Here is a 27,017-nt window from a genome sequence, read left to right as displayed (position 1 = left end):
AAAACTAAAGGTACCCGTACATCTAGTTAAGCATTCAACCGATTTGGGCCCAAGACAGATCAAATCATCGATCAGGTGGACATCTTCCAGGACCAATTTTCATCCCATTGGATAAAATTATCAAATTCGCTGGTAGATTTGGCCATGAAATCACTAGATGCATGGCTACCTGAAATAGGCTCTGACTCTAGTGAAGTTTGTTTATATGAGAACTTGTGGAGACTCTTCTGATTTGCTGGACGTGATTGTGTGCTTAAAGTGGATCCGAGGTGAACTTTTACTCATTGCATAATTGTTCCTTTCCTATTGTTTATAGGGCATTCCTCAAGCCAAATTCTTTGTTTTTGTTTTAATACTCTAATTCCCTATAAAATAAACAAGCCACACCCACGGGTTTTCAGAGAGCCAAGGCATTTTCAGAAAGTAGCAAAGGCTCATGGGAGCTCAGTCTGGGCAGGAGGAGGGGGGAGGTATTACTAGCCAGAAATTTCAGTGGCAAAGAGGAGGAGAGAGGAGGGGGGATTAGGTTTTTTTCACAGGCTGAGTGCTCAAGATACAGATAAGCTTGCCTCTGTGTAATGTTTACAAACAGCAAAGATTTTGTCTGAACTGAAATATATCAGTTGCTGTCAGTTACAGTGGGTTGCAAAAGTATTCGGCCCCCTTGAAGTTTTCCACATTTTGTCATATTACTGCCACAAACATGAATCAATTTTATTGGAATTCCACATGAAAGACCAACACAAAGTGGTGTACACGTGAGAAGTGGAACAGTAATGTGACAAAATGTGGAAAACTTCAAGGGGGCTGAATACTTTTGCAACCCACTGTATATCTGTCAGTTACAACTGAATGTGCATTGCAATGTCCATGTTTCCCTATGGCTCAAGTGGGCGATATTACAGTTTAACTGTGTGCTGACCAGGAAGCTGTTATGGGGTAATGGCCATTTTAAAAATGGAGGACAAAGAAGTCCATTGATCACAGTGGACAAATGGAACGCAGGGAACCGGGTCCCTGCACTTCCATCAGTCGGAGACAGTCTAGCGTAGGAGAAGTACACAGTTTGAGTATCTCTGCAGCAGCCGCTGGAGAGATACATAGAGGGTGCACTTCTTCTGCGTAGCTAGCCGCGATGATGGAAGTGCAGGGACCCGGTTCCCGATGCTGCAGACATCAGAGGACAGCGGCGTGGGAGCGATCCAGGCGGATGGGGCTGGAGGAAGCCCCAGGTATGTATAGAATCTTTTTACTTTAGTCAGCTCTAAGTACATTTAAATAAGTCAAAAATGAGCAATAAGCATAAAATTTAGGGAAGCCAGAAATCTGTATTTTCCAGTTCATCCACTCTAAGCTTCTGGAAGCTAATTTCTGGTCAGTGTTGTAGACTTCTGATCAGGATTAAGCCCAGCATAAAAGCTGCAGAGAGATAGGTATTAGAGTGGAGGAACAGGGGATGCATTGTTTATGTTGGCTCTCTTCTGCAGCCCCCCTCTTACACGACGTCACTATTGGCTCACTTTATTGAATAGTTTTCCAAGAGAAGTTATTTTAAACGGTTTTAGTAACGGAGGCAGAGGTATGGCTGCGGGTCTCTGAGTCATGGAGCAATACTTTCCAGACTGTGGATAATAAACTTTTCAGTATGGGCTCATTTCCCCCCCCCCCCCCCCCCCCCCCCCGTTTCAGTATCGTGTATAAATCTGCTCCTGTATTAATGCCCCAGTTTAGGAATTTTTTTTATTTTAATAATTAATTAAGGCATCTATTTTATATTTTACTGCATACCGTTTTTCCAAAAATGGTAAAATATTTGGTGCAGCAGATTAATTCTGATTTTCTCAGCATCAACACCCAAGTCATGTGGACATTGCAGCTGCGTAGTCCACGTAGCAGGAGGCACAGGACATGCACTTCCCAGGGAAGTCAGGTTACCCTATTAACTGTAAGCCTATGCCCCTAAAACCTGCGGTGGTGAGCTGTCGATGCTTGCCAAGTACCCCTCCTGGGAACAATCTATATCATCAGAGCCGGTGCTACCATAGAGGCAAAGGGGGCAATGGCCCCAGAGCCTGTAGGGGCCCCCTCAAGGTGTCACCCCCCAACTTAACTGTTGGTCCCTGCAGAGTCTTCAGCAGCGTGGAGTCTCACCTGTCCCGGCAGGTGCACCAGTCTGTGGCTCCCTGCGTTCCCATCTTCATCCACCAATGGCTGCATCTTCTCTGTGCAGCATGATATTACATAATAACATGCGTCGGGTCACAGAGGAGACACGTCCCTGTAAGGATGCATGGGGAATGCATGGAGTCATGGACTGACAGAGGTGCACACCCACCAGCACAGGTGAGACACTACTGCCAAACCAGACAGCAGCTGGCTCAGGGGCCCTGGGGGAAGAAAATTTGGCTGCAGCGAAGGGCCCCTCATGCAGCTTTTTGGTCTGGGGGTGTCTATGATTGAGGTGTCTATGATATACAGGTCCGGTCCTAGTAACAATGGGTCCCCCCTGACCCATTGTTACTAGGACCGGACCTGTATATTATGCACCGGTATTGGAGATCTCTCAAACCACTCAACTGTATTGCTGTTTGTCCTGATTGTGACAGAGACCTCAATTTCTAATTGATTTTGTTTAAGTTAAAGGGGTTCTGTGGTATTGTAAAAATCAAATGAGCCGACACTTACCTGGGGCTTCTATCAGCCCCCTGCAGCTGGAATGTCCCGCGCCGTCCTCTTCCGATGGGCCGGTCTCCTCCGCCGGTCCCAATGTAATCATGCGAGTGATTACACTGCGGCTGTGTGGTCATGACCGCGCGCATGCTCGCTCCTGGGAGAAAACTTTGTACTGCACCTGCGCAGTAAGCTCCCGATGACACGAGCAGGAGTGAGCATTATTCGCCTGTTTAGACAAATATTATTCTGGGACCGGCGGCAGGGAATGGGTGATCGGAGGCGGACAGTGTGGGATATCACAGCTGCAGGGGGCTGATAGAAGCCCCAGGTAAATGTCAGCTTGTTTGATTTTTACAATACCTCAGAACCCCTTCAATGAGTTTATAGAAAGAAAGATCTAATGAGTTATAAGCTTTGCATTGTGTATGGCTAGCTTCAGTCACCAAACTCTACATCTTTTACTATATACACTATTAGAAGGCAGCTCATTTTTTTTCTCCTCTTACAGATATGTCAGTGTAAGCTGCTATTCACTTCTGCCTCCTCTGGAAAATTGCATTTGTGAAGAGGTGTGATGGAATAATCTGACACGGGACTACAAAAACCTATTAAGGTGCTTGACTGTGTCAACCAGAGCCAGCGCTTGCAGGAATTCCTTGGCCTGTATGGCGTTCATGCTAACCTATCATGTCAGTGTGAAAGTAAACTTCTCATTGCCTGACTGTAATGTTGATCAACTGACTATAATCAGCTGGAACAAGAGTACAGACCAGGAAAGCTGAAGCACCCACTTAGCATACTAGTTCCAGGAGAGTGATTGAGATAGTCCCCCAACTATAACAAGAGGGATACGGTGGCTGCAATATATATTTGCTTTTAAACAATACCAGTTGCCTGGCAGCCCTGCTGACCTATTTGGCTGCAGTAGTGTCCAAATCACACCAGAAACAAGCATGCAGCTAATATTGTCAGATCTGACAATAATGTCAGAAACACTTGATCTGCTGCATGCTTAGTCAGGGTCTGTGGATAAAAGTATTAGAGGCAGAGGATCAGAAGGACAGCCAGGCAACTAGTATTGCTTAAAAGGAAATAATTATGGCAGTCCCCATATCCCTCTCATTACAGTTGTCCTTTAAAGGAATCATCAGGCATAATTATACCAAATCTGATTTGCTTACCTGGGGCTTTCTCTAGCCCCTCGCAGCTGTCTGTCCCACGCTGACAGCTTCTCCGCTGCCGGCCCGGGGTCCCCGCACGGTGCAGAGGACGACCTCAAAGTTGTCCTTACTGCGCCTGCATGAAGTGCCGCTGTCAATCAAGCTGACGTCATCCGCAGCGTACAGCGCAGGTGCAGAACTACTGCGCGGACAACGTGGGCTTGATTGACAGCGGCGCTTCACTCAGGCGCAATAAGGACAAACTCGAGGTCGTCCTCTGCACTGTGCGGGGACCCCGTCCGGCGGCTGCGAACCAAGCTGTCAGTGTGGGACAGACAGCTGCAAGCGGCTTGAGAAAGCCTCTGGTAAGTAAATCAGATTTGGTATAATTATGCCTGATGATTCCTTTAAAAAAAGTATTCTTGTCTAGACAGAAACCAAAAATTTTGGAAGGCCAAGTTTGCATAGCTACATTTTGTACTCGGGATAGGTGCTCTAAAATGCCTCCATGATTGCAAATAATAAAGAAAAACATTGCTATACATCTCTGCTGAACATGTAAAAACATTACATCCTCTTTCTCTGAAAAGCTGTGAGTCAGCCTGCACTGTCATCTGGACAAGCCTGACTACCAACATCACCAGGACAGTGTTAACCAAGCAGACCTTTAAGGCACCAGTCATCTTGACAAAGTGCTGAGGGCACTAAAGTTAGTATTGTGACTTAAAACTTGAACAAAGCTAACATTTAACACAAATTCAACTGGGTTGATAACATGAAGCAAAGTGATAGTCCAGATATGTTTTTTCATGGGTCAAATGTGCTTAGAATTGCAGTCCCGCTGGCATCCTTTCTTCTCTGGATTCAGCTGATAGGTTGATCAATCAGGGGTAACCATATATGACACCCAAAGTAAGAGAACCAAAAGATGCCTAACTACATTTCCCAGCATCTATGCAGTACAGTAAAAATGCATCAGGAGGGGAGAACTTGTAGATCACAGAAAGTCTGATGTGAGCAAACAGGAAACTGGGCAGGTATGAGAGGTCTTAAGGCGGACCTAAAGTCTTGCACAAGAGACAATTAAAACACAGAGACAACCACCCTGTATGTGTTTAAAGGGAACAGCCTGTCTAATTCTCCCTTATCTGCAAGTAATGGGCCAGTGTAATTTGAGCTGTCAGCTCTGTCTGATCTGTGCCGAGGTGTGCCAAGTTGTGTGCTAGTATGTAAACACAGTAGGTTAACTCTTTCTGTGCCCCCATGAAACCATGAAGTAGACACTGCAGAGTGTAGGAGTTCTGTAAGCTATGACAAAGAAATGTTGTTATGCTGTTGCTTATATTTTAGAGCAGTCAGGAGTGTCTGGGTTTAGATTTGCTTTAAGCCTGTATGGCTAGGTGCATAGCTGCTGCCTGGTCAACAGACATCCACAATGGATTTTCAATTTAGGATGTTCTGTTCCAAAAGTAATACAATTTCCACTGATCAGCAAGAGTGCTTTGTGAATTTTTCTTAGGTTTAGTTGAGTAAGTAATCTCAGTAGGTAGGTTTTGTGAGTTTTCGGGATAATAAAGGCCAGGGCAGGATACAATTTTAAAGGGTTAGTGAAAGAGTGTTAGCATAGGTCTAGTGTGGTGTTATTAGTGTTAGGATTAGGTAAAACTAGTGGTTTTATATACACTCACCTAATGGATTATTAGGAACACCATACTAATACGGTGTTTGACCCCCTTTCACCTTCAGAACTGCCTTAATTCTACATGGCATTGATTCAACAAGGTGCTGAATATTGGCCCATATTGATAGAATAGCATCTTGCAGTTGATGGAGATTTGTGGGATGCACATCCAGGGCATGAAGCTCCTGTTCCATCACATCCCAAAGATGCTCTATTGGGTTGAGATCTGGTGACTGTGGGGGCCATTTTAGTACAGTGAACTCATTGTCATGTTCAAGAAACCAATTTGAGGATGGGTACATGGTGGTCATGAAGGGATGGACATGGTCAGAAGCAATGCTCAGGAAGCCCGTGGCACTTAAATGATGCCCAATTGGCACTAAGGGGCCTAAAGTGTGCCAAGAAAACATCCCCCACACCATTATACCACCACCAGCCTGTACAGTGGTAACAATGCAGGATGGATCCATGTTCTCATTCTGTTTATGCCAAATTCTGACTCTATCGAGACTCATCAGACCAGGCAACATTTTTCCAGTCTTCAACTGTCCAATTTTGGTGAGCTTGTGCAAATTGTAGCCTCTTTTTCCTATTTGTAGTGGAGATGAATTATACCCGGTGGGGTCTTCTGCTGTTGTAGCCCATCCGCCTCAAGGTTGTGCGTGTTGTGGCTTCACAAATGCTTTGCTGCATACCTCGGTTGTAACGAGTGGTTATTTCAGTCGACATTGCTCTTCTATCAGCTTGAATCAGTAGGCCCATTCTCCTCTGACCTCTAGCATCAACAAGGCATTTTCGCCCACAGGACTGCCGCATACTGGATGTTTTTCCCTTTTCACGCCATTCTTTGTAAACCCTAGAAATGGTTGTGCGTGAAAATCCCAGTAACTGAACAGATTGTGGAATACTCAGACTGGCCCGTCTGGCACCAACAACCATGCCATGCTTAAAATTGCCTAAATAACCTTTCTTTCCCATTCTGACATTCAGTTTGGAGTTCAGGAGATTGTCTTGACCAGAACTACACCCCTAAATGCATTAAAGCAACTGCCATGTGATTGGTTGATTAGATAATTGCATTAATAAAAAAATTGAACAGGTGTTCCTGATAATCCTTTAGGTGAGTGAATATTGCTCCAGCGCAGGTACTCGCCGCTGCCTGTTAGAGGGGAGATCAATGAATGGGGACGCAGTTCCCATTAATTGATCTAAGTACCCATGTCAGTGATCGCCGGCATCAATGAGATGCCGCGGTCATAGTAATAACAGAAGTAACATGTCCATGCATTACTTCCTTTTAAAGAGGATCTCTCAGCTATACTATCTCAAAAAATCCCAACACATATATAAGTAGATAAATACTTGCTCTACGTACATAACGTATGTATTGCACTGTCCACGTTTTGATTTGAGTGAATTTTATGTAGTAAATAAAGAGAATTCTGTTTCAGGCATTTGCCGTCTTAATTCCCTCTGACTGAAGCCAATACTGATGTCATTTCCTCCCTTACTCTGGGAGGAGGGAGGCCAATGCAAACACAGACAGTCTTAAGACACTCCCACCCAGCTCTACAATAGAAAATGTATTGCCATTGTGTGACTGCAGCTTGAGAAGCATGATAAATATTGGCCAATCAGAGAGGAACAGAGATGTGGGAGGGGAAAACAGGAGGGAAAGAGGCTTCAGCCAATAAGGCTGCATTAGTTAAGTCTGAGGGGATACTAAAGAAGCAAAAAGAGACAACCCAGCATGCCCTGCAACTTCCTTTGTGCAGCAGATGTACCAAATAAGGGCCAGGGAAACTGGGGAAAGATGTTTTATGGAGAAGAAAAATAAGAGTGATTTTTTTTTTTACTTTTGGATTGCCTTGTTAGCATCCTTATTACTTGTTTACCAGATAAAAATAAAGTATTGATTTTTGATTTTATGCCGGACAGTTACTCTTTAACGTACTAATAGTATGCTCAGGAAAGTAATGCGCAAGGACATTTTGTGGCCAAACAGTAAAATTACACCTACATACATATGTCTTTTTCATAATCACACGTACACATGCATACATACACATACCATTTAAATCAGGGCTGCCCAATGCGTCGATTGCGATCTACCAGTAGATCGCGAAGGACTGCTGGGTAGATCGCGGTCGGCATTTTAAAATAGTACACCAGGTGCTGACTATGCAGCACTGGCGTACCATCTAATTGTGCTGCTCTGCTGCCCTATGCAGAGCAGCACACAGGCAACAGGGAGAGGCAAAGGGAGAGCCGCGTCCTGCCCACCTCCTTCCTCCCCAGTCCTCCCCCTTCCTCTTTGTCCGCCGCTCCCTTCAATACGTTGTTCGGATCCCCTCGCTGACTCTGCATGCCTTGCAGCACTGAGACATCTGATTAGCGTCAATCCGCAGTGGAGAGGAGAGCGGTGGGTAAGGACATATATACAGGAAGTGCTTTGCCTGTATACACGGTTACCCTCTGCTCTCCTCTCCACTGCTGGTCGCCGCTATCAGATGTCTCAGTGCTGCATGCTCCTCCGGGCATGCAGGGTCAGTGAAGGGGGGTGGAGGCGAGCGACAGCTGGTGGATGGAGGGGGCATCTATGCCTAACTATATGGGGGGCACCTATGCCTAACTATATGGCAGGCACCTATGCCTAACTATCTATATGGGAGACACCTATGCCTAACTATCTATATGGGAGGCACCTATGCCTAGCTATCTATATGTGGAGGGCACCTATACCTAGCCATCTATATGTGGAGGGTACCTATACCTAGCTATCTATATATGGAGGGCACCTATGCCTAGTTATCTATGTTGGGGACACCTATGCCTAGCTATCTATATGTGGGGGGCACCTATGCCTAGCTATATATATATATGGGAACACCTGTCCCTAGCTATCTATATGGGGTGCGCATATACCTAGCTATCTTTATGTGTGGGGCATCTATGCATAGCTATCTATATGGGAGGCACCTATGCCTAGCTATCTATATGGGGACACCTATGCCTAGCTATCTATATTGGGGGAACCTATGCCTAGCTACCTGTCACAGGAGCCCTCAGTGGCTGACCGCACTTAGCCTTCTAAACGGTGCCAGCGCACAGATCGTGCGAACTCTGGTCGCAGTCAATGCGCAGGAACCGTTAAGAATTAGCCGCAGACAACTCAGAAGGGAGCCTGTGAGACACGGGTGATTACAACGTCACCTACTGGTTCAGAGTAAACTGCCACCACCGCGGTTACTATGGGACCGTGGGGCCCACTAACTGACTGACTAATCCTGCGAATAAAACGGTTAAACACACGATATTCTGTCTAGCCAACAACAAACAAACAGTAGCGTATCTTCAGAGACCCGGGATCATTTCTGTGTGTGCTGATAAGCAGGGTAGCGGAAAGTGAATGACTTGGAGAAAGCCGTTTATTCACGCAATATAAATAATTAATATATACAGACAATTATGAAAATCAACAATTATGAAAACAGTAATAGCCAGTATGAAAAATAAAAGAAGGGAGAAAAATACTTAGTTCTGGAAAGATGTCCTTATTGTGGGAAGAATCATAAAGTCCTTGGTTTCAAAGTCCAGAGTTCAGAGTTCAGACCAGGTGGATACCAGCATATCCTCAAGCTGGCATCTGATGAGTGCAAGATGGTTCAGTGTGGAGGACACTGAGTTTTAGTCCTCAGCCATTCTTATGCCCCTGCTTCAGTAGGAGGGAGTGAGGGCGGGGAGCTATACACCTCCTTCAAAGATGAGACGAGCCCTCCTCTTGTACTGGGGCTAGAAATCATATCTACCCATATATGGGCTCTATCTCACAGAACCGTACAGGTCAGGGCAGATTTACTAATATTTCCAGATCTGCCTCGATGTACCCAGCAGTCTGATACCAAACATGAGGGGTGGGACCCCTGTGGTACCATTAGGGCACTGTTGGACTGCCTAACGGGCAGTCTTTACCTCAGAAGGTTCTGAAATGTGCTCAGAACCAACGCCAGGCAGGGCCCTACCTGCTCTGTTAGTTTGGAGGGTCTGCCAGCCTGGCAACACAGAAAATATGATACATATAGCAATTTATGGAATATGAGAGACCCCTGGGATTTATACCAGGTCATTCCCAGGCAAAGGTTCTTTGAAGTTGGCAGCAGCAAGCCACATGTCGGCTCCCTGCTGGGAAAAGGAGTCGGAGTGTCTGAGTTCCCTCACTCTAAATTTGGTTCTGTCATGGTGTTTGTCACCTTATACCTGATGGATGGGCCATCAGCACAGCTTGAAGCCAGGGACTCTCTGGGCCCAGGCTCATTAGCATATCAAAAGAGCCATCCTGCAGTTAAGGTGATGCTATTCCTCTGCTAAGAAGGGACTGCAGACCTCCTACACAATAAAACCAGATTCTATCGATTTGAAGCGCAATCGACGCAGAGAATCGAGTGCGATCGCTTTTCTTCACGGGCGGTTCCAGGACGCGCCTGCGTCCCCGCAATCGTCCGTGACAGCCCCCCCCCTTGTCCGTGGCTTAGCCACTCATCCGCAAGATGCGTGGCGGCGCCGCTAACCTGGCTGACGGGCCTCGAGTTGCCGGTACGGCGGGAAAACCTATTGGAGCCTGTGGCTCGGTTCCCCTGGACCGGTCGCGGTCTGCTACCCTCAGGGTTGACCCAACATGGACCGTTCTGGACAGGGCGTTTGCGCCACTGCAGTCGGACGTGGTGTCTGCCGGGACTGCGGACAACGGGCAGTGGGTTGGTTAGGTCAACAGCCAGCCCACGCAGGGTTCCCCTGCTGAGTGGCTGTGGACCCAAGGAAACCCCGCGGGAATCCCTGGACCTTCCCAGCTCCTGACAGACGGCACATGCCCCGCAGTAGTTGGCTACATCCCTGTTCATCCGGGGCCAATAAAACTGTTTCCGAATACCGGCGAGTGTCTTGCGGACACCCGAGTGCCCGGTCAGAGGATTACCATGTGCGGATTTCAGCACATGTCCCCTAAACGCACTCGGGACCACAAGCCACTTGGTATCCGCGTGGGATCTACCTGTAGGGGGCTGTACAGACTCACTGTACAGTCTCCCACCTTCCCAGTACACCTTGAAAGCGGCCCCGTCTGCGAGGGGCTCAGCGGCTTGCTTCCTGAGCACCTCCAGGCTTGGGTCACTTTGTAGTGCGGCTGCGAATATGGCGCTGTCAGTTTCAGCCAACTGGCTCATGTCACACGAGGCCAGCGGCTGAAAGGTCTCATCCCTGCGGTCAGAGGAGGGGGAGGAGGCCGGAACCCCCTCCACCTGTTCTGAGCTCGGGTTCTGAGCAGTGCAGCTGCGCGGTATTGCTAGCACAGGTACACTGTCAGAATGGCACAGACGGACATTACTCAGATCATCATTGCATGCAGTAATGACATTGACAGGTATAGACATTTTTTCATTACAGACAGGTTGTACAGGAGACTCAGGTACAGTTACAGCATCATCACAACAGACAGTCTGTACCTCAAACTCAGGTGCCTTTGAAGCAGGCACTATTGAACCTGGTACCCTTGAACTGGGCACATTCAACCCACCTCCCCCTGGTGCTCCCCCAAGTGTATAAAGTACCTGGTGGTGGGTGGAGAGTCCGTCTCCTTCCGTGAGCGACAAGGCGGTCGTGGCAGGTTCATAGTAGGACACAAGCTTGCCCAAATCAGTCCCTAGCAACACAGGGACTGGGAGATCCTTCATAACCCCAACAACCCTTTCTTGGACCCCTCCCACTCCCCAATCCAGCTTCACTCTGGCGTGGGCTATGTGAAAAAGGGTGCCTTCTACTCCAGTAAGGGCAAGGGATCGGCTGGAGCTGATGCTCTCCTTTGGCACAAGATGTGAGTGAACTAACGTGATGTCAGCTCCGGTGTCTCGAAATCCGGTGACAACTTTGCCGTTCACTCTAACAAGTTGCTGCTGGTCGGTTCGGTCGCGGATTTCCTTTCCGCGGGCAAACAGGACAAAATCGGATGATCCAGGCTGTGGTTCGCTGGCGGGTTGCCTCTGCTGTGGGTGAGGTGCAGGTGATGCAGATGATCCAGGTGCTGGTGGTGTCTGTCTCCGCTCCGGACAGTCGAATTTCATGTGTCCGGGCTGGCGGCAGTAGTGACAGGTGACCTCTCCAGGCGCTGCAGGCCTGGGTGCAGCAGCTGCGCTGGGTGGCCTCTGTGGCGGACGGCTCACAGGGGCAGGAGAGTCTGCCAGAGTATTGGGCTGACCTCCTCTCCAGCTGGATGGGACAGTTCTGCGGGTATCAGCCACCCGGGTAGTTGCAAAAGTCTCAGCAAGGTCTGCAGCGACAGTTGCTGAAGTCGGCTTGCGTTCTAACACAAATTGTCGTACATCAGCAGGGCAAATGTTCAGAAATTGCTCGAGGACTATCAAGTCCTCCAGGACGCCATAAGACCCTTTGGTGAGGCCTAGAGTCCACTGACGGAGTGTGGTGAGCAAGCTGCTGACCACATCTCGGTACGAATCAGAAGACTTTTTCTGCCAGGCCCTGAACTTTTTGCGATAGGCTTCTGGCGTCAGCTGGTACTTAGTAATGATAGCGTCTTTTATAGCAGCATAATCATTATCCTTCTCCGCAGGCAATTCTGCGAAGGCATCAAGCGCTTTGTAGCGCAGCAAAGGTGTCAGATGTCTGGCCCACTGGTCTTGGGACAGACGATACTGACGGCATGCTTTTTCAAAAGACCGCAAAAACAAGTCAATGTCTGTGTCTTTTTCAATATTAGCAAATTTAAACTTTGCACTTACGGGTGGTGCAGCTCCTTCAGCAGGGAGGCTGGGCGGTGAACTCCGGCTGGCCTGTTGAACCTTTGCCATGTTGAGCTCATGCTGTCGTTGGCGCTCCCGCTCAGCGGCATCCCTCTCTGCGTGGCGTTCAGCAGCAGCAGCTTGCCGCTCCCGTTCCTCTCGTGCTTCCATGTACTGCATGTACTTGTCCAGGTCAGTCTCCATCAGCTTTTGTAATGCCTGCTGCATTACCGGGTCAGCACCCATGGACAGTCCAGTACTGGCCAGTTCCGGGCGAGTAATGTCAGAAACTCTGGGATTGGGGTCCATACTGACAGTCTCTGGCGTAACTGTTGCAACAGGGCCCGCAGGATGCTCAACCTCTGTACGCCTAAGATCTTCAGCCTCTGGTTCCCCTTGATTGTCAGATGGGCTGGTATCCACCTCAGCGGACACTCCCGGCTCCCGCAGTTGCTGGGCATCCCATCTGGACAAGTCTGCTATCAGGTCCCGTTTTGTCTTGCGGAGGATGCCAATGCCCCTCTCTTCGCAAAGATTTTCCAGGTCTGCTAGGCACATGTTCTGGTAGTTCCCGGACATTTCCATGCCAAATAAAATAAAACTTTGGGGAAGGGGTACTGGCTACACAGTCTCTCTGTATATATAAAAAATATATTGCCTTCCAGCTACACCAACGAATTAGTTCGTTTCTCGATAGCGCTAGCGCTATCGTAGATACTTTCAGCACAACACAGGTCTCACCGCTGCCTACCACTGTCACAGGAGCCCTCAGTGGCTGACCGCACTTAGCCTTCTAAACGGTGCCAGCGCACAGATCGTGCGAACTCTGGTCGCAGTCAATGCGCAGGAACCGTTAAGAATTAGCCGCAGACAACTCAGAAGGGAGCCTGTGAGACACGGGTGATTACAACGTCACCTACTGGTTCAGAGTAAACTGCCACCACCGCGGTTACTATGGGACCGTGGGGCCCACTAACTGACTGACTAATCCTGCGAATAAAACGGTTAAACACACGATATTCTGTCTAGCCAACAACAAACAAACAGTAGCGTATCTTCAGAGACCCGGGATCATTTCTGTGTGTGCTGATAAGCAGGGTAGCGGAAAGTGAATGACTTGGAGAAAGCCGTTTATTCACGCAATATAAATAATTAATATATACAGACAATTATGAAAATCAACAATTATGAAAACAGTAATAGCCAGTATGAAAAATAAAAGAAGGGAGAAAAATACTTAGTTCTGGAAAGATGTCCTTATTGTGGGAAGAATCATAAAGTCCTTGGTTTCAAAGTCCAGAGTTCAGAGTTCAGACCAGGTGGATACCAGCATATCCTCAAGCTGGCATCTGATGAGTGCAAGATGGTTCAGTGTGGAGGACACTGAGTTTTAGTCCTCAGCCATTCTTATGCCCCTGCTTCAGTAGGAGGGAGTGAGGGCGGGGAGCTATACACCTCCTTCAAAGATGAGACGAGCCCTCCTCTTGTACTGGGGCTAGAAATCATATCTACCCATATATGGGCTCTATCTCACAGAACCGTACAGGTCAGGGCAGATTTACTAATATTTCCAGATCTGCCTCGATGTACCCAGCAGTCTGATACCAAACATGAGGGGTGGGACCCCTGTGGTACCATTAGGGCACTGTTGGACTGCCTAACGGGCAGTCTTTACCTCAGAAGGTTCTGAAATGTGCTCAGAACCAACGCCAGGCAGGGCCCTACCTGCTCTGTTAGTTTGGAGGGTCTGCCAGCCTGGCAACACAGAAAATATGATACATATAGCAATTTATGGAATATGAGAGACCCCTGGGATTTATACCAGGTCATTCCCAGGCAAAGGTTCTTTGAAGTTGGCAGCAGCAAGCCACATGTCGGCTCCCTGCTGGGAAAAGGAGTCGGAGTGTCTGAGTTCCCTCACTCTAAATTTGGTTCTGTCATGGTGTTTGTCACCTTATACCTGATGGATGGGCCATCAGCACAGCTTGAAGCCAGGGACTCTCTGGGCCCAGGCTCATTAGCATATCAAAAGAGCCATCCTGCAGTTAAGGTGATGCTATTCCTCTGCTAAGAAGGGACTGCAGACCTCCTACACAATAAAACCAGATTCTATCGATTTGAAGCGCAATCGACGCAGAGAATCGAGTGCGATCGCTTTTCTTCACGGGCGGTTCCAGGACGCGCCTGCGTCCCCGCAATCGTCCGTGACACTACCTATATTAAGGGCACCTATACCTGGCTATTTTAAATGTTGGTAGATCTCTTGAGCTCTGGAATTTTCAAAGTAGCTTGTGAGTCAAAAAAGTGTGAGCACCCCTGATTTAAATTAACCCCTAACTTCCCAACACTCTCCCATAGTTACCCAAGTAAATTATTTGCATTAAAAAGACAAGTAAAAAAAATACAAAAATAGTTACCTTAGGGACTGAACTTTTTGTTATATGTCTGTCACGAGGGTATATTACTGTTATTTTTGAAAATATTGGCTTGTAAATAGTGATGGATGCAAAACTGATAAAATGCACCTTATTTCCAAATAAAATATTGTCGCCATACATTGTACTAGGGAAATATTTTAAATGTTGCAATAGCCGAGACAAATGGACTAATAAAATGTGTGGGTTTTAATTACGGTAGCATGTATTATTTTAACACTATAATGGCCTAAAACTGAGAAATAATGAATTTTTTTCTTATTTTCTCTGTTAAAATGCATTTAGAATAAAATAATTCTTAGCAAAATGTACCACCCAAAGAAAGTTAATTGGTGGCGAAAAAAAAAAACAAGATATATTTATATTCTGGCGTATAAGACTACTTTTTAACCCTTGAAAGTCTTCTTTCAAGTCTAAGAGGCAGAGAAGGAGGTAAATAGGATACAAGGGTGGGCCAGATGGGTGAAAGAGGCGTGTTTTATGGGCACAGTGCAATCTGTTCTTCCATACTTCTCTGATAAACAGACAAGGAGAGCTGACCAATCCACTTAGTGAGAGTTGACCAATCCAATCAATCAATCCCCTGTATAGTGTTATATACTGGGTACCACATACAGTACAGCACCAGTATCTGGTCATACATATCACCAGTATATGATATATTTTTTTTTTTCATTGAGTGTGCGTTGGAAGAGGGGTAGTCTTATACGGCGAGTATGTCCCAAACTCTATATTATAACTTTAAAAGTTGGGGGGTCGTCTTATACGCCCAATCGTACTATACGCCGGAATATACGGTAGATTGTTTTGTCGTGATAAGCAGTGATAAAGTTATTGGTGAATGAAAGGGAGGAGCGCTGAAAGGTGAAATTGCACTGGCACGAAGGGGAAAAACACCCCAGTAGTGAAGTGGTTAATATAAAAAAAGAAGCAATTTTATTTATTATATTATTTGCTCTACAGTTCCTTTTTCACTTTCCACCATATAGAGTATGTGTTTTACTGTTACGAGCTCCTAGTGAGGAGTCTGACTTACAAAAGGAACAATATTGTCATTGCCCTAGGCTAGCAATCCCCCTCTCAGGGGAACACCTCTGTTTGTACTGCTGCTTAGTAACAATCCAATACAGAGTGCACTTCAGATGGGAAGGAGTCCCGTGCTTGACAGTTAGGGGAGGAGAAAACAGAGTTACAGGATTTAGAACGGAATCTCCATCAACAGAGCTTTTATTCTACCCCCTCCCTGGGTATAAGTGCTGACTGGCAATTCTACAGCAGAAAGGAATTCCCACTGAATGCTGCCTTATACCAAACCAAGCAACAAGAATCATCAGGACTCATCTGTTTCTTATTTTCTGCCCTGTCCTCCCTTATCTGCACACAAATGCTTAGCATGCCCTGCAGTTTGTCTCTTCTAAGCTAATATATCAGCATCACTCATCATTCATGTATTTTTGTGTTTTCTGCCATCAAGGAAATGCTTTCCCGTGCACTGGCTACATTCACTTCTGAGCATTCTGAAATGTGCACATCGTTAAATGAATTCACATTCTTTAAAATAGATGTGAACGCAAGTTTATGAAATACATTCAAGTGTGAAATATGCACAGTGTGCAGAATTAGGCTAGGTCCCCACTTGAGCAGGACCTCGAACGGCCAGCAGGAGTGGACAGTGTAGTTTCTGTTGTGGTCTGAGTTGGAGCCACAGGCAGTTGCATTTCAACCACAGGCTGTATGGTATAGGCGTGTTTAGGGGGGGATTACAGGTGTCCAGAATCCCCTTTCGGCTAATGATGCATGTGTGGTGTTGTGCATCAGCTGCCCTCGACCATCAGAGGAGAGAGGATGTTTCTTCTGGACATTGTACTAAAATGGTTTGCTGTCTTGTGAATGTTATGCTTTGCAGGAGTAGCAGCTGGGATGGTGTGGTATCAGTTTGCCCTAGATTAGCAGTGTCTCCTTAACATGATGAGGTACACATATAACAACATCACGCTAGCGCGGCGTCACTCTTGCGCATGCACAGTGGAACATACAGGGTCTGAACCAGCTGATTATCAGCTGGTGTCAAAGACCTGCACAGTTGGCTGATCATTTTGAGCTGCCCACACACTGGAAGCTCCAAATGGACTACACCACTTCTCCATATGGGGGCTCCGACAGAGACAAGATGGGAGAAAAGAGCACTCTTTACGGAGAACAGAGGCCCCGTATGGAGAAGTGGTGTAGTCCATTTAGAGCTTACGGTGTGCGGGCAGGCCCCTCCTCCCCCATCTGTATTAACTCCATATTGTGCTTGGCCGAGATAGACCTTTCAGGAATCCCCTCAATGGACACAGCAGACCCGTTAAAAATATACATCGGATGCACTGTAAAAGCACATGTGGCCAATCTGGCATAGTGTGGACCCGGGAAATTGCATTGTGTGTTCCCAGAATAATACTTCTATCCATAGACCCTGAACAAGCACGCAGATCATGTGCTCTGACTGAAGCCTTACCGGATTAGCTATTAGCTGGTTTCAAGAGAACTCGAGGTGGGTTTGAAGAATGCTTTTAGGACACAGAGGCTGGTTCTGCATCTAATGACCAGCCTCTGTTACTATACTGCGATACTGTCCCCCCCCCCCCTCACTCTGCTGTCCCCATAAATAAAACCGCCATGCTAGCGACAGGCAGCATTAAGGTAAACAGCCAGCTAGCGACAAGCTGCATGTCACTGCCGCTTCCCCGCCTCCTCTATTTCACCGCTCCCTGCCTGCGTCCCTTCCCTCCTCGCCTCCATAAGCTGATTGGAGGGAAGGAAGGCAGGAGGGGAGCGGCGATATAGAGGAGGCGGGGGAGCGGCGGTACTGCGATACTGTCCCCCCCCCCCCCCACACTCTGCTGTCCCCATAAATAAAACCGCCATGCTAGCGACAGGCAGCATTAAGGTAAACAGCCAGCTAGTGACAAGCTGCATGTCGCTAGCAAGATGGTTTTATTTATGGGGGACAGCAGGGGGAGGGGGCACAGTACAGACACAGAGGTTGGTGATAGTATGCAGAACCAGCCTCTGTGTCCTAATAGCATTCTTCAAACTCACCTCGGGTTCTCTTTAAAGAGAACCCGAGGTGTGTTTAAAGAATGTTATCAGCATACAGAGGCTGGATCTGCCTATACAGCCCAGCCTCTGTTGCTATCCCAAACCTCCCTAAGGTCCCCCTGCACTCTGCAATCCCTCATAAATCACAGCCGTGCTGTGAGGCTGTGTTTACATCTGTAGTGTCAGTCTCAGCTGCTCCCCCCGCCTCCTGCATAGCTCCTGTCCCTGCCCCCGTCCTTTCCCTCCAATCAGCAGGGAGGGAAGGGATGCAGGCGGGGACTGGAGTTCTGCAGGAGGCAGGGAGAGCAGCAGACTGACACTATAGAGATAAACACAGCCAGCTCTGACAAGCTGTTTGTCAGCAGCATGGCTGTGATTTATGAGGGATTGCAGAGTGCAGGGGGACCTTAGTGGGTTTGGGATAGCAACAGAGGCTGGGCTGTATAGGCAGATCCAGCCTCTGTATGCAGATAATATTCTTCAAACCCACCTCGGGTTCTCTTTAAGGTGTGTGACTCAGACACTATTGCAGCCAAAGAGACCAGCAGGTTGCCAGGCAACTGGAATTACTTAATAAGAAATAAATGTCAGCCTCAAAATCCCTCTCAGTTCAGGTGTCCTTTAACGCATACAAATGCACTAATTTTGCTAGGAGCAGATATAAACAGCTGCTACTAGGACTGAACATATAACAGAGCCTGTATTCATTTATAACACAGCCGTGTAGAAACATAGCAACAAGGGCTTGGATCAATGGAAACAAGTGAGAAATGTTCCACTGATGTACTGTAAATGTGTATTACAGTAAATGTGTGTTACTGAACACAGAACTGGCAGGCTGCCTCTTTACCTCTTACCCATTTATTACATTATGGAGTGTGACAACTGGCAAGCTTGTCAGCCACATATGTATTACTATACAGCGCCTGATGCTTGCCAGATGGCTCTCCTATATACATAATCCAGTAATGTGCTGAACCCTATAAATATTACAGTACAAAGCCTAGTCATGCTGGTCTGCGCTGTATAACAATGCCTCATATCAAGTGGCAGCCCTACCATAGTATTACTATACTGCCTGACCGAAGCAGTAAAAAAGGGCTCATGCGGCAAGTGGACTAATTGGGTGGCGCCAATGCAAATCTGGAATTGGGCGCCAGAGTGGAAATTTGGGCATCCAGTAAATAGCAGATATTTTTATGCGCCTATGGCGGCACCCGAGAATTTGCAGGTTTTTTTTTTTTGCCTCCAATGAGATGTGATCATTGCTGCGATCATCGCTGCGATCATAGATAACTAGTGTGTGGGGGTTTAGGTGTTAGTTAGGTAGGTTGTGTGCGTGTGTGTGTGTGGGGGGGTCATGGTTAAGGGTTAGGCAGGTAGTTTGCGCAGGGGGGGGTGGTTAAGGGTTGGGTGTTAGGTAGGTAGTTTGTGCGTGGGGGGGGGGGGGGCAGGTTTAGACATTAGGGGGGGGGATTAAGGTTAGGTGTTCCTAACTTCTCTATGACATCTGCTCATTATCTGGCTGCTCTGTCACGCATGGCCATTATCGGGCTGCTCTGTCACGCATGGCCATTATCAGGCTGCTCTATCACGCATTGCCATTATCAGGGCTGCCCTGTCACGCGTGGCCGTTATCGGGCTGCCCTGTCACGCGTGGCCGTTATCGGGCTGCCCTGTCACGCGTGGCCGTTATCGGGCTGCCCTGTCACGCGTGGCCGTTATCGGGCTGCCCTGTCACGCGTGGCCGTTATCGGGCTGCCCTGTCACGCGTGGCCGTTATCGGGCTGCCCTGTCACGCGTGGCCGTTATCGGGCTGCCCTGTCACGCGTGGCCGTTATCGGGCTGCCCTGTCACGCGTGGCCGTTATCGGGCTGCCCTGTCACGCGTGGCCGTTATCGGGCTGCCCTGTCACGCGTGGCCGTTATCGGGCTGCCCTGTCACGCGTGGCCGTTATCGGGCTGCCCTGTCACGCGTGGCCGTTATCGGGCTGCCCTGTCACGCGTGGCCGTTATCGGGCTGCCCTGTCACGCGTGGCCGTTATCGGGCTGCCCTGTCACGCGTGGCCGTTATCGGGCTGCCCTGTCACGCGTGGCCGTTATCGGGCTGCCCTGTCACGCGTGGCCGTTATCGGGCTGCCCTGTCACGCGTGGCCGTTATCGGGCTGCCCTGTCACGCGTGGCCGTTATCGGGCTGCCCTGTCACGCGTGGCCGTTATCGGGCTGCCCTGTCACGCGTGGCCGTTATCGGGCTGCCCTGTCACGCGTGGCCGTTATCGGGCTGCCCTGTCACGCGTGGCCGTTATCGGGCTGCCCTGTCACGCGTGGCCGTTATCGGGCTGCCCTGTCACGCGTGGCCGTTATCGGGCTGCCCTGTCACGCGTGGCCGTTATCGGGCTGCCCTGTCACGCGTGGCCGTTATCGGGCTGCCCTGTCACGCGTGGCCGTTATCGGGCTGCCCTGTCACGCGTGGCCGTTATCGGGCTGCCCTGTCACGCGTGGCCGTTATCGGGCTGCCCTGTCACGCGTGGCCGTTATCGGGCTGCCCTGTCACGCGTGGCCGTTATCGGGCTGCCCTGTCACGCGTGGCCGTTATCGGGCTGCCCTGTCACGCGTGGCCGTTATCGGGCTGCCCTGTCACGCGTGGCCGTTATCGGGCTGCCCTGTCACGCGTGGCCGTTATCGGGCTGCCCTGTCACGCGTGGCCGTTATCGGGCTGCCCTGTCACGCGTGGCCGTTATCGGGCTGCCCTGTCACGCGTGGCCGTTATCGGGCTGCCCTGTCACGCGTGGCCGTTATCGGGCTGCCCTGTCACGCGTGGCCGTTATCGGGCTGCCCTGTCACGCGTGGCCGTTATCGGGCTGCCCTGTCACGCGTGGCCGTTATCGGGCTGCCCTGTCACGCGTGGCCGTTATCGGGCTGCCCTGTCACGCGTGGCCGTTATCGGGCTGCCCTGTCACGCGTGGCCGTTATCGGGCTGCCCTGTCACGCGTGGCCGTTATCGGGCTGCCCTGTCACGCGTGGCCGTTATCGGGCTGCCCTGTCACGCGTGGCCGTTATCGGGCTGCCCTGTCACGCGTGGCCGTTATCGGGCTGCCCTGTCACGCGTGGCCGTTATCGGGCTGCCCTGTCACGCCTGGCCGTTATCGGGCTGCCCTGTCACGCCTGGCCGTTATCGGGCTGCCCTGTCACGCGTGGCCGTTATCGGGCTGCCCTGTCACGCCTGGCCGTTATCGGGCTGCCCTGTCACGCCTGACCGTTATCGGGCTGCCCTGTCTCGCGTGGCCGTTATCAGGGCTGCCCTGTCACGCGTGGCCGTTATCAGGGCTGCCCTGTCACGCGTGGCCGTTATCAGGGCTGCCCTGTCACGCCTGACCGTTATCGGGCTGCCCTGTCACGCGTGGCCGTTATCGGGGCTGCCCTGTCACGCGTGGCCGTTATCGGGGCTGCCCTGTCACGCGTGGCCGTTATCGGGGCTGCCCTGTCACGCGTGGCCGTTATCGGGGCTGCCCTGTCACGCGTGGCCGTTATCGGGGCTGCCCTGTCACGCGTGGCCGTTATCGGGCTGTTTTTCACACTTTGTCACTTTAAGTCTTTGAAAAAGGAAGTGTCTTCCATCCAAGTACTTTTTTGATACTTGCTGATTAAGCCATCCCGTTGGTAGATAATCTATGGACATACTTCTGCAAGCCCAAAGGTTACTGGTTTGTTACATAATAAAGCAACAGACCATCACCGGGATCTGTAGACAAAATTATCCACTGTCTCAACATGCGATAGGTAACACATCTCCTGAGGGCGTACAGAGTCCTGCTGGCTCCCATTACCCAATGTTTACACAGTGCAGCCAGGAGGCACCGAGCCAGAATCAGAGCCTGAGCCGCTCCTTAGTAGATGGGATATTTCCATAAACAATAGCGGAATATGTTTAGAGCAGTTAATGGGTGCAGATTCCTGCTGCCCTCTGCCCTTCCCTTCCCCAGAAACACAGGATAGGACATCCTGCACTGTGTCTGACCCAGCTCACTGGACATGAATTCCTCAGACTCCTGTAATCCCAAATCCAGATCTACCTCCTTAAAAGCCTTCTTAAAGTATACCTGAGTGGTCATAAATTGTATCTCCTAAAGGTGGTGAGTAGTGCGCAAGTGCTGGCCCGGCAACGGCGCATCCTTGATCACACGCTCGCGGCCAGGAGTACTCTTGTATCCTTTGAAGGTCAGGGCAGTTTCTAGACTTGCTTTTTAGTAGGAGGGCTTTTCGGTCTCTTTTAGCCGCCTATACATTCCTAGTGGTTTGGGTCACCCCGAGCTGCTTGGTTACTCTATAGAACACACAGAGCAAGATTCCCCTCCCCCGGTCATGTTTAGGTAGTCAGAGAGTAGAATATGATATAATGACCTGTGATGTCATCATAAAGTGTGCTTTTGCCGGTGAGACTGGATGCCTAGGAAGGAGATGCTGTGTGTGGATCCCAGAGAGTTGAGTTAACCACTTCCACTATGCACTTTGCAAGCGCCCCGTCACTGCACCCCTGGCAATGTCTCACCCTCCCCGCCCCTAGAACCCTGCATGTTCAAGGTGCCCATACATTACTCGGTTTACAATACAGAGATTCACTTTATTGACTGATTGAAAAACAGTGTGGTTGATTGAAAGTAAGTTGACCAGTGGCCCACACACTGCAAGCAAGGTCCTTGCAATCCTCCTTCACAAAACCATCTGAACTATGTTGTGCCTGAAACTAAAATCGATATGATTGCTGGGAATACACGGCTCGATTCTGAGTCATTTAGATGGCTCGATAGATAATTTCCAACACGACCGATCTCCCGCCCGATCGTTTCGCCTCTCGATGCTGCATTGAGGACAATGGAAAAAGATAAGAAAAACGAGCTGAAGATAAGAGAATCGCCTGCAGAATCGAGCGAGGAATCGATCGAGCGGCAAAATCGAGCCGTGTATGCCCAGCATAAGACATGATATGCTGTCAGCTGAATCATCTCAGCCAGCGACTGGCACCCTAAACCATACCTTCACACAAGAAATAACTGATGTGCGCTTGAAAGGCAATCTGCTGAATCTCTGGTACAGTTGGTGGATCAGCATTGTGAATGCATTAACTCTCTGGTGAGCAGTGAATGGAATTTCCCTATGCATTGCCCCAATAGTGTATTGCATTGGCCTGGGAAGTGTCTGCTGCAACAGAGCAACAAGGTCTGCATGACCTCTGGTCTCCACAGGTGTTGTTGAGGATTTGGAGACCTTGATAACAGTCATGACTGCTTCTGGCTGCTTCACCCGGTCATCCCTCCCCAGCCCATTATGGGGGAGGCCTGGGGGCAGTGAGGGAAGCAGCTCCACAGGTTTTCAAAATCTGTGTGCAGTGTATGGGAGGCCATTAGTTCCCTCTCTGATTAGATTTGATCGGAGAGGGATCTGTTGGTCGATCTGGTGTCTATCAACCAGTATATGGCTACCTTAGTGTGTGGCACACATCAGATAGATTCCTGTCAGATTTGATCTGACAGACACCTGGTCGAATCCTGTAGCCATTTATGTGTATGGCCACCTCAAGAGAAGAGTTTCAGCCTAGTGTTGTATTGACTCTTTTATTGCTAACGGTACTTACTGTTTTTCTGGAATCCTTTTTATGATTATGGAGATCATTCTAATGATCTATAAATACTTAAAACTCAGGGGCGTAGCAATAGGGGGTGCAGAGGTAGCCACCGCATCGGGGTCCTTGGGCCAGAGGGTCCTTGAAGGGCCCTACCTCAACTACAGTATTAGCTCTCTATTAGTCCTGTGCTGATAATTATCACTTCTATAGATACTTTGAATAGTAGTAATCATTAACAAACTGCCCCCATCCCCTTCTTGCACCTCTGACACTGTAGTTGCCATTGGCAGGTTTTGGTGCGCCGTATCAATTGCTATGTATAGAGTGCTTGGGGGGCCCCATTGTAAAACTTGCATCGGGGCCCACAGCTCCTTAGCTACGCCACTGTTAAAACATTTTATTTTGCAAAAGAATTTAATAGACTGGAGTCATTTTGGAAGGCGTTTTCCTTCTTAAATAGTTGTGCAGTTGAAGGAGTCCCTGTTTGCCAGTTGGAACTGCTGAAGAGCTCCATTATTATTATTATTTAGTATTTATAAAGCGCCGACATATTACGCAGCGCTGTACAGTGTATATATATATCTTGTCACTAACTGTCCCTCAAAGGAGCTCACAATCTAATCCCTACCATTGCCATATGTCTATATTATGTAGTTTCAGTACTGTAGTCTAGGGCCAATTTTAGAGAGAGCCAATTAACTTAGCTGTATGTTTTTGGAATGTGGGAGGAAACCGGAGTGCCCGGAGGAAACCCACGCAGACACGGAGAGAACATACAAACTCTTTGCAGATAGTGCCCTGGCTGGGATTCGAAACCAGGGACCCAGCGCTGCAAGGCGAGAGAGCTAACCACTACGCCACCGTGCTGCCCATTCAACTGTATCTCAGCATAGGATGTTTAGGATATGAACAGAAAGAACTCAGTTCCTTTTGCATAGTACCCACCTCTGCTCACCCGCTGCTTGGCCCCAGACAGGATGCCAGGAGTGTCTATGAAGCTGATGCTCTCCAGGACTTTGTTGGGCAGCTGGGCACACATGAACCTGTAGCAGAAGACATCAGTGTTAAAATAGAAAAAAGAAATAGCAAAGGGTGGATGGAATGTAATGATGGAAACCATGGTGAATGGGTCACATGAAGGGTAAACGTGGGTTCTGCACAGCAGAGAGCGCTGTAGCTGCAGTATTATACACTACTAGTAAAAAGGCCCGCGCTAAGTCACAGCCGCAAAATCTGTTGATCCTCATACTACATGGAGGTGGTAACATTTGCAATTCACAGTTGGATGTGTGTACCAGGCGTTTAAAACAAACCACAGGAAGCAGCAGGCCAGATTTATAAGAAGCAAAGTCATCGATATTAGGAGCAACCAATCAGGACAGAACTCTCGTTCTTTAACCTGCCCAAGAATGAAAACAGCTGGAGTATAACTGGTTGGTTTGGACAAGACAACATTTATATTGCACTTTTCTCCTGGCAGACTCAAAGCGCCAGAGCTGCAGCCAATCGGGAGTTCTCAGCAGGCAGCATGGGCATAGCAATAGCCATAGCATCTGCTATGGGGCCCAGATGGTACTTGATGTGTTCACTATTAACTTTGCTTTGTTTCCCCCTTCCTCTGATGTTGTCTCGGTGCCCATGGACTATATATAGTGTGCACTGCAGGGAAATGTAAATTGACTAATCAACTCATATTCATACAGTAGGGGCAGGTAGCATTGATCAAGAGTGCCTAGATAGGATGGGCCCACAAACATTTTGCTATGGGCCACCATAATGTCTAGCTTTGCCACTGCTAGGCAGTAGCAGTGTTAGGGAGTCTAGCCCAAGGTCTCCTCACTGAATGGGTGCTGGCTTACTGAACAGGAAGAGCTGAGATTAAAACCCAGGTCTCCTGTGTCAGAGGCAGAGCCCTGAACCAATACACTATCCATCCACTGGACAGCACAGTCGTTTTCTCTTCACTGACTTTATATGCCACCCCCACTGAGTGATCTTATCACCAGTTCCTGAAAGTGACAGCTTGCAGAGAGGATGCTGGCCGCATCCAGGACTCATTGTTTATAAAGCTCTCTGGGTACATACGTGTACGAGGAAGCCATTCCCAGCGTATATAAACAGTCACACTAATAATACTCCGGATCCTGCATTCCGAGGAAATGTCTAAAAGGCCTGTAGATGGCAGGTTAATCCTTGTAGCTTCACTTGTTTGTAGTCTGTGATTATAGGGCATATCCTGGCAACGCACTAAACAGAGCAAAACACAAAGTAACTGCTAGTCCCCCCTGCAGTCCCTAAATCAGAACCAATGGGATTTCTGACTACTGCCACTTCTTTCTAGCAAACCTGTAACACGGCAACAGCAACAACAACAAAAAGTCAGGTACTCACTTGAGTAGAAGGATAGCTCCCAACTTTTTGAGATGAGATAGAGACACTGTAAGACACGCCCATTATTATTATTATTATTATTTATTGTATTTATATAGCGCCAACATATTACGCAGCGCTGAACATTAATTTAGGTTACAGACAATATTTAGGGGTGACATACAGCAATATGACAATACAGGAATACAAGAAAACCAGATCACACACCATAGTATAAGTACAAGGTAATGCTTAGTCAGTCACTGGATGGAGCATGGAGATTAGGCAGGTTAGGTTCACTCAGATGCATAGCATGGGTGCACAGTAATGGAGGTGCAAGATCAGGTAGGACACAAAAGGAGGAGGAACCTGCCCAAAGGCTTACAATCTAGAGGGAGAGGTAAGGACACGAATGGTATGGGACCAGAGTTCAGCTGTAGGTTTAGAGCACTTGTGAGGGGTGGTAGGCCAGAGTGAAAAGGTGAGTTTTGAGGTCTTTCTTGAAGATGTTGAAGGAGGGGGCTGCCCTAATGGGTGGAGGTAGGGAGTTCCATAGTGTTGGAGCAGCTCTTGAGAAGTCCTGGAGGCGTGCATGGGACTGGGTGATGCGGGGGGCGGTTAGGCGAAGTTCATTGGAAGAGCGGAGTGAGCGGCTAGGTGTGTACCTCTGAGTAAGATCGGAAATGTAGGTTGGACAGGTTTTGTGGACAGATTTGTAGGTCAGACACAGTATCTTGAATCTGATTCTGGACTGGATAGGAAGCCAGTGGAGGGATTCTAGGAGCGGATCCGCCATGGTGGAGCGATGGGAGCAGTGGATAATTCTGGCTGCCATTACACACTAACCACACCCCAACCACACCCCCAGCCACGCATACCACTACAAATTCATAAGTAAGATGTAATTTTAGAATTTAAACTACACTAGCCCTTTATATCATCGCTAGTTTTTCTTCACATTAACATTTGACATCAAGAAATATATCAATTTAAAGGTTGAGAATAAAGTGTTAAACACATCTTTCAGTAGAAAAATACATATATTTACATAGATCTGTACATCAGTTCTAAAAGAGGGACAAATGAGAAAGAAAGAGGCAGGGCTGTGGAGTCGGTACAAAAATCATCCAACTCCGACTCCTCAGTTTATGAAACCACCGACTTCAACTCCGACTCCTGGACTCTGACTCCTTAAGGTGGCCAC

At 48.5% G+C, this 27,017-nt stretch overlaps 2 protein-coding genes across 11 annotated transcripts in view; one reads left to right on the top strand and one right to left on the bottom strand.

Moving 5' to 3' along the window:
• LOC137528903 (calpain-1 catalytic subunit-like) overlaps positions 1–27,017 on the top strand; it is a 266,591-nt gene that overhangs the window by 100,383 nt on the left and 139,191 nt on the right. Inside the window, exon 4 of one of the 10 annotated variants that reach the window (XM_068250657.1) lies at positions 3,182–3,484. The exons of the other annotated variants lie outside the window; for them this stretch is intronic. The gene's annotated coding sequence lies outside the window, so the exon portion shown is untranslated. The remainder of the gene's footprint in view (positions 1–3,181; positions 3,485–27,017) is intronic. 10 annotated transcript variants of the gene reach the window in all.
• The window catches only part of EHD2 (EH domain containing 2), a 75,505-nt gene that overhangs the window by 35,705 nt on the left and 12,783 nt on the right, over positions 1–27,017 (bottom strand). Inside the window, exon 2 of the mRNA XM_068250666.1 lies at positions 24,389–24,486. Within this exon, the coding sequence (XP_068106767.1) occupies positions 24,389–24,486 (98 nt within the window). The remainder of the gene's footprint in view (positions 1–24,388; positions 24,487–27,017) is intronic.

This window comes from Hyperolius riggenbachi, chromosome 8 (assembly GCF_040937935.1).
Source record: "Hyperolius riggenbachi isolate aHypRig1 chromosome 8, aHypRig1.pri, whole genome shotgun sequence".
NCBI classification, from domain to species: domain Eukaryota; kingdom Metazoa; phylum Chordata; class Amphibia; order Anura; family Hyperoliidae; genus Hyperolius; species Hyperolius riggenbachi.
Note: the sequence above shows the minus strand (reverse complement) of the source record. Positions and strands in the feature narration are given on the sequence as shown.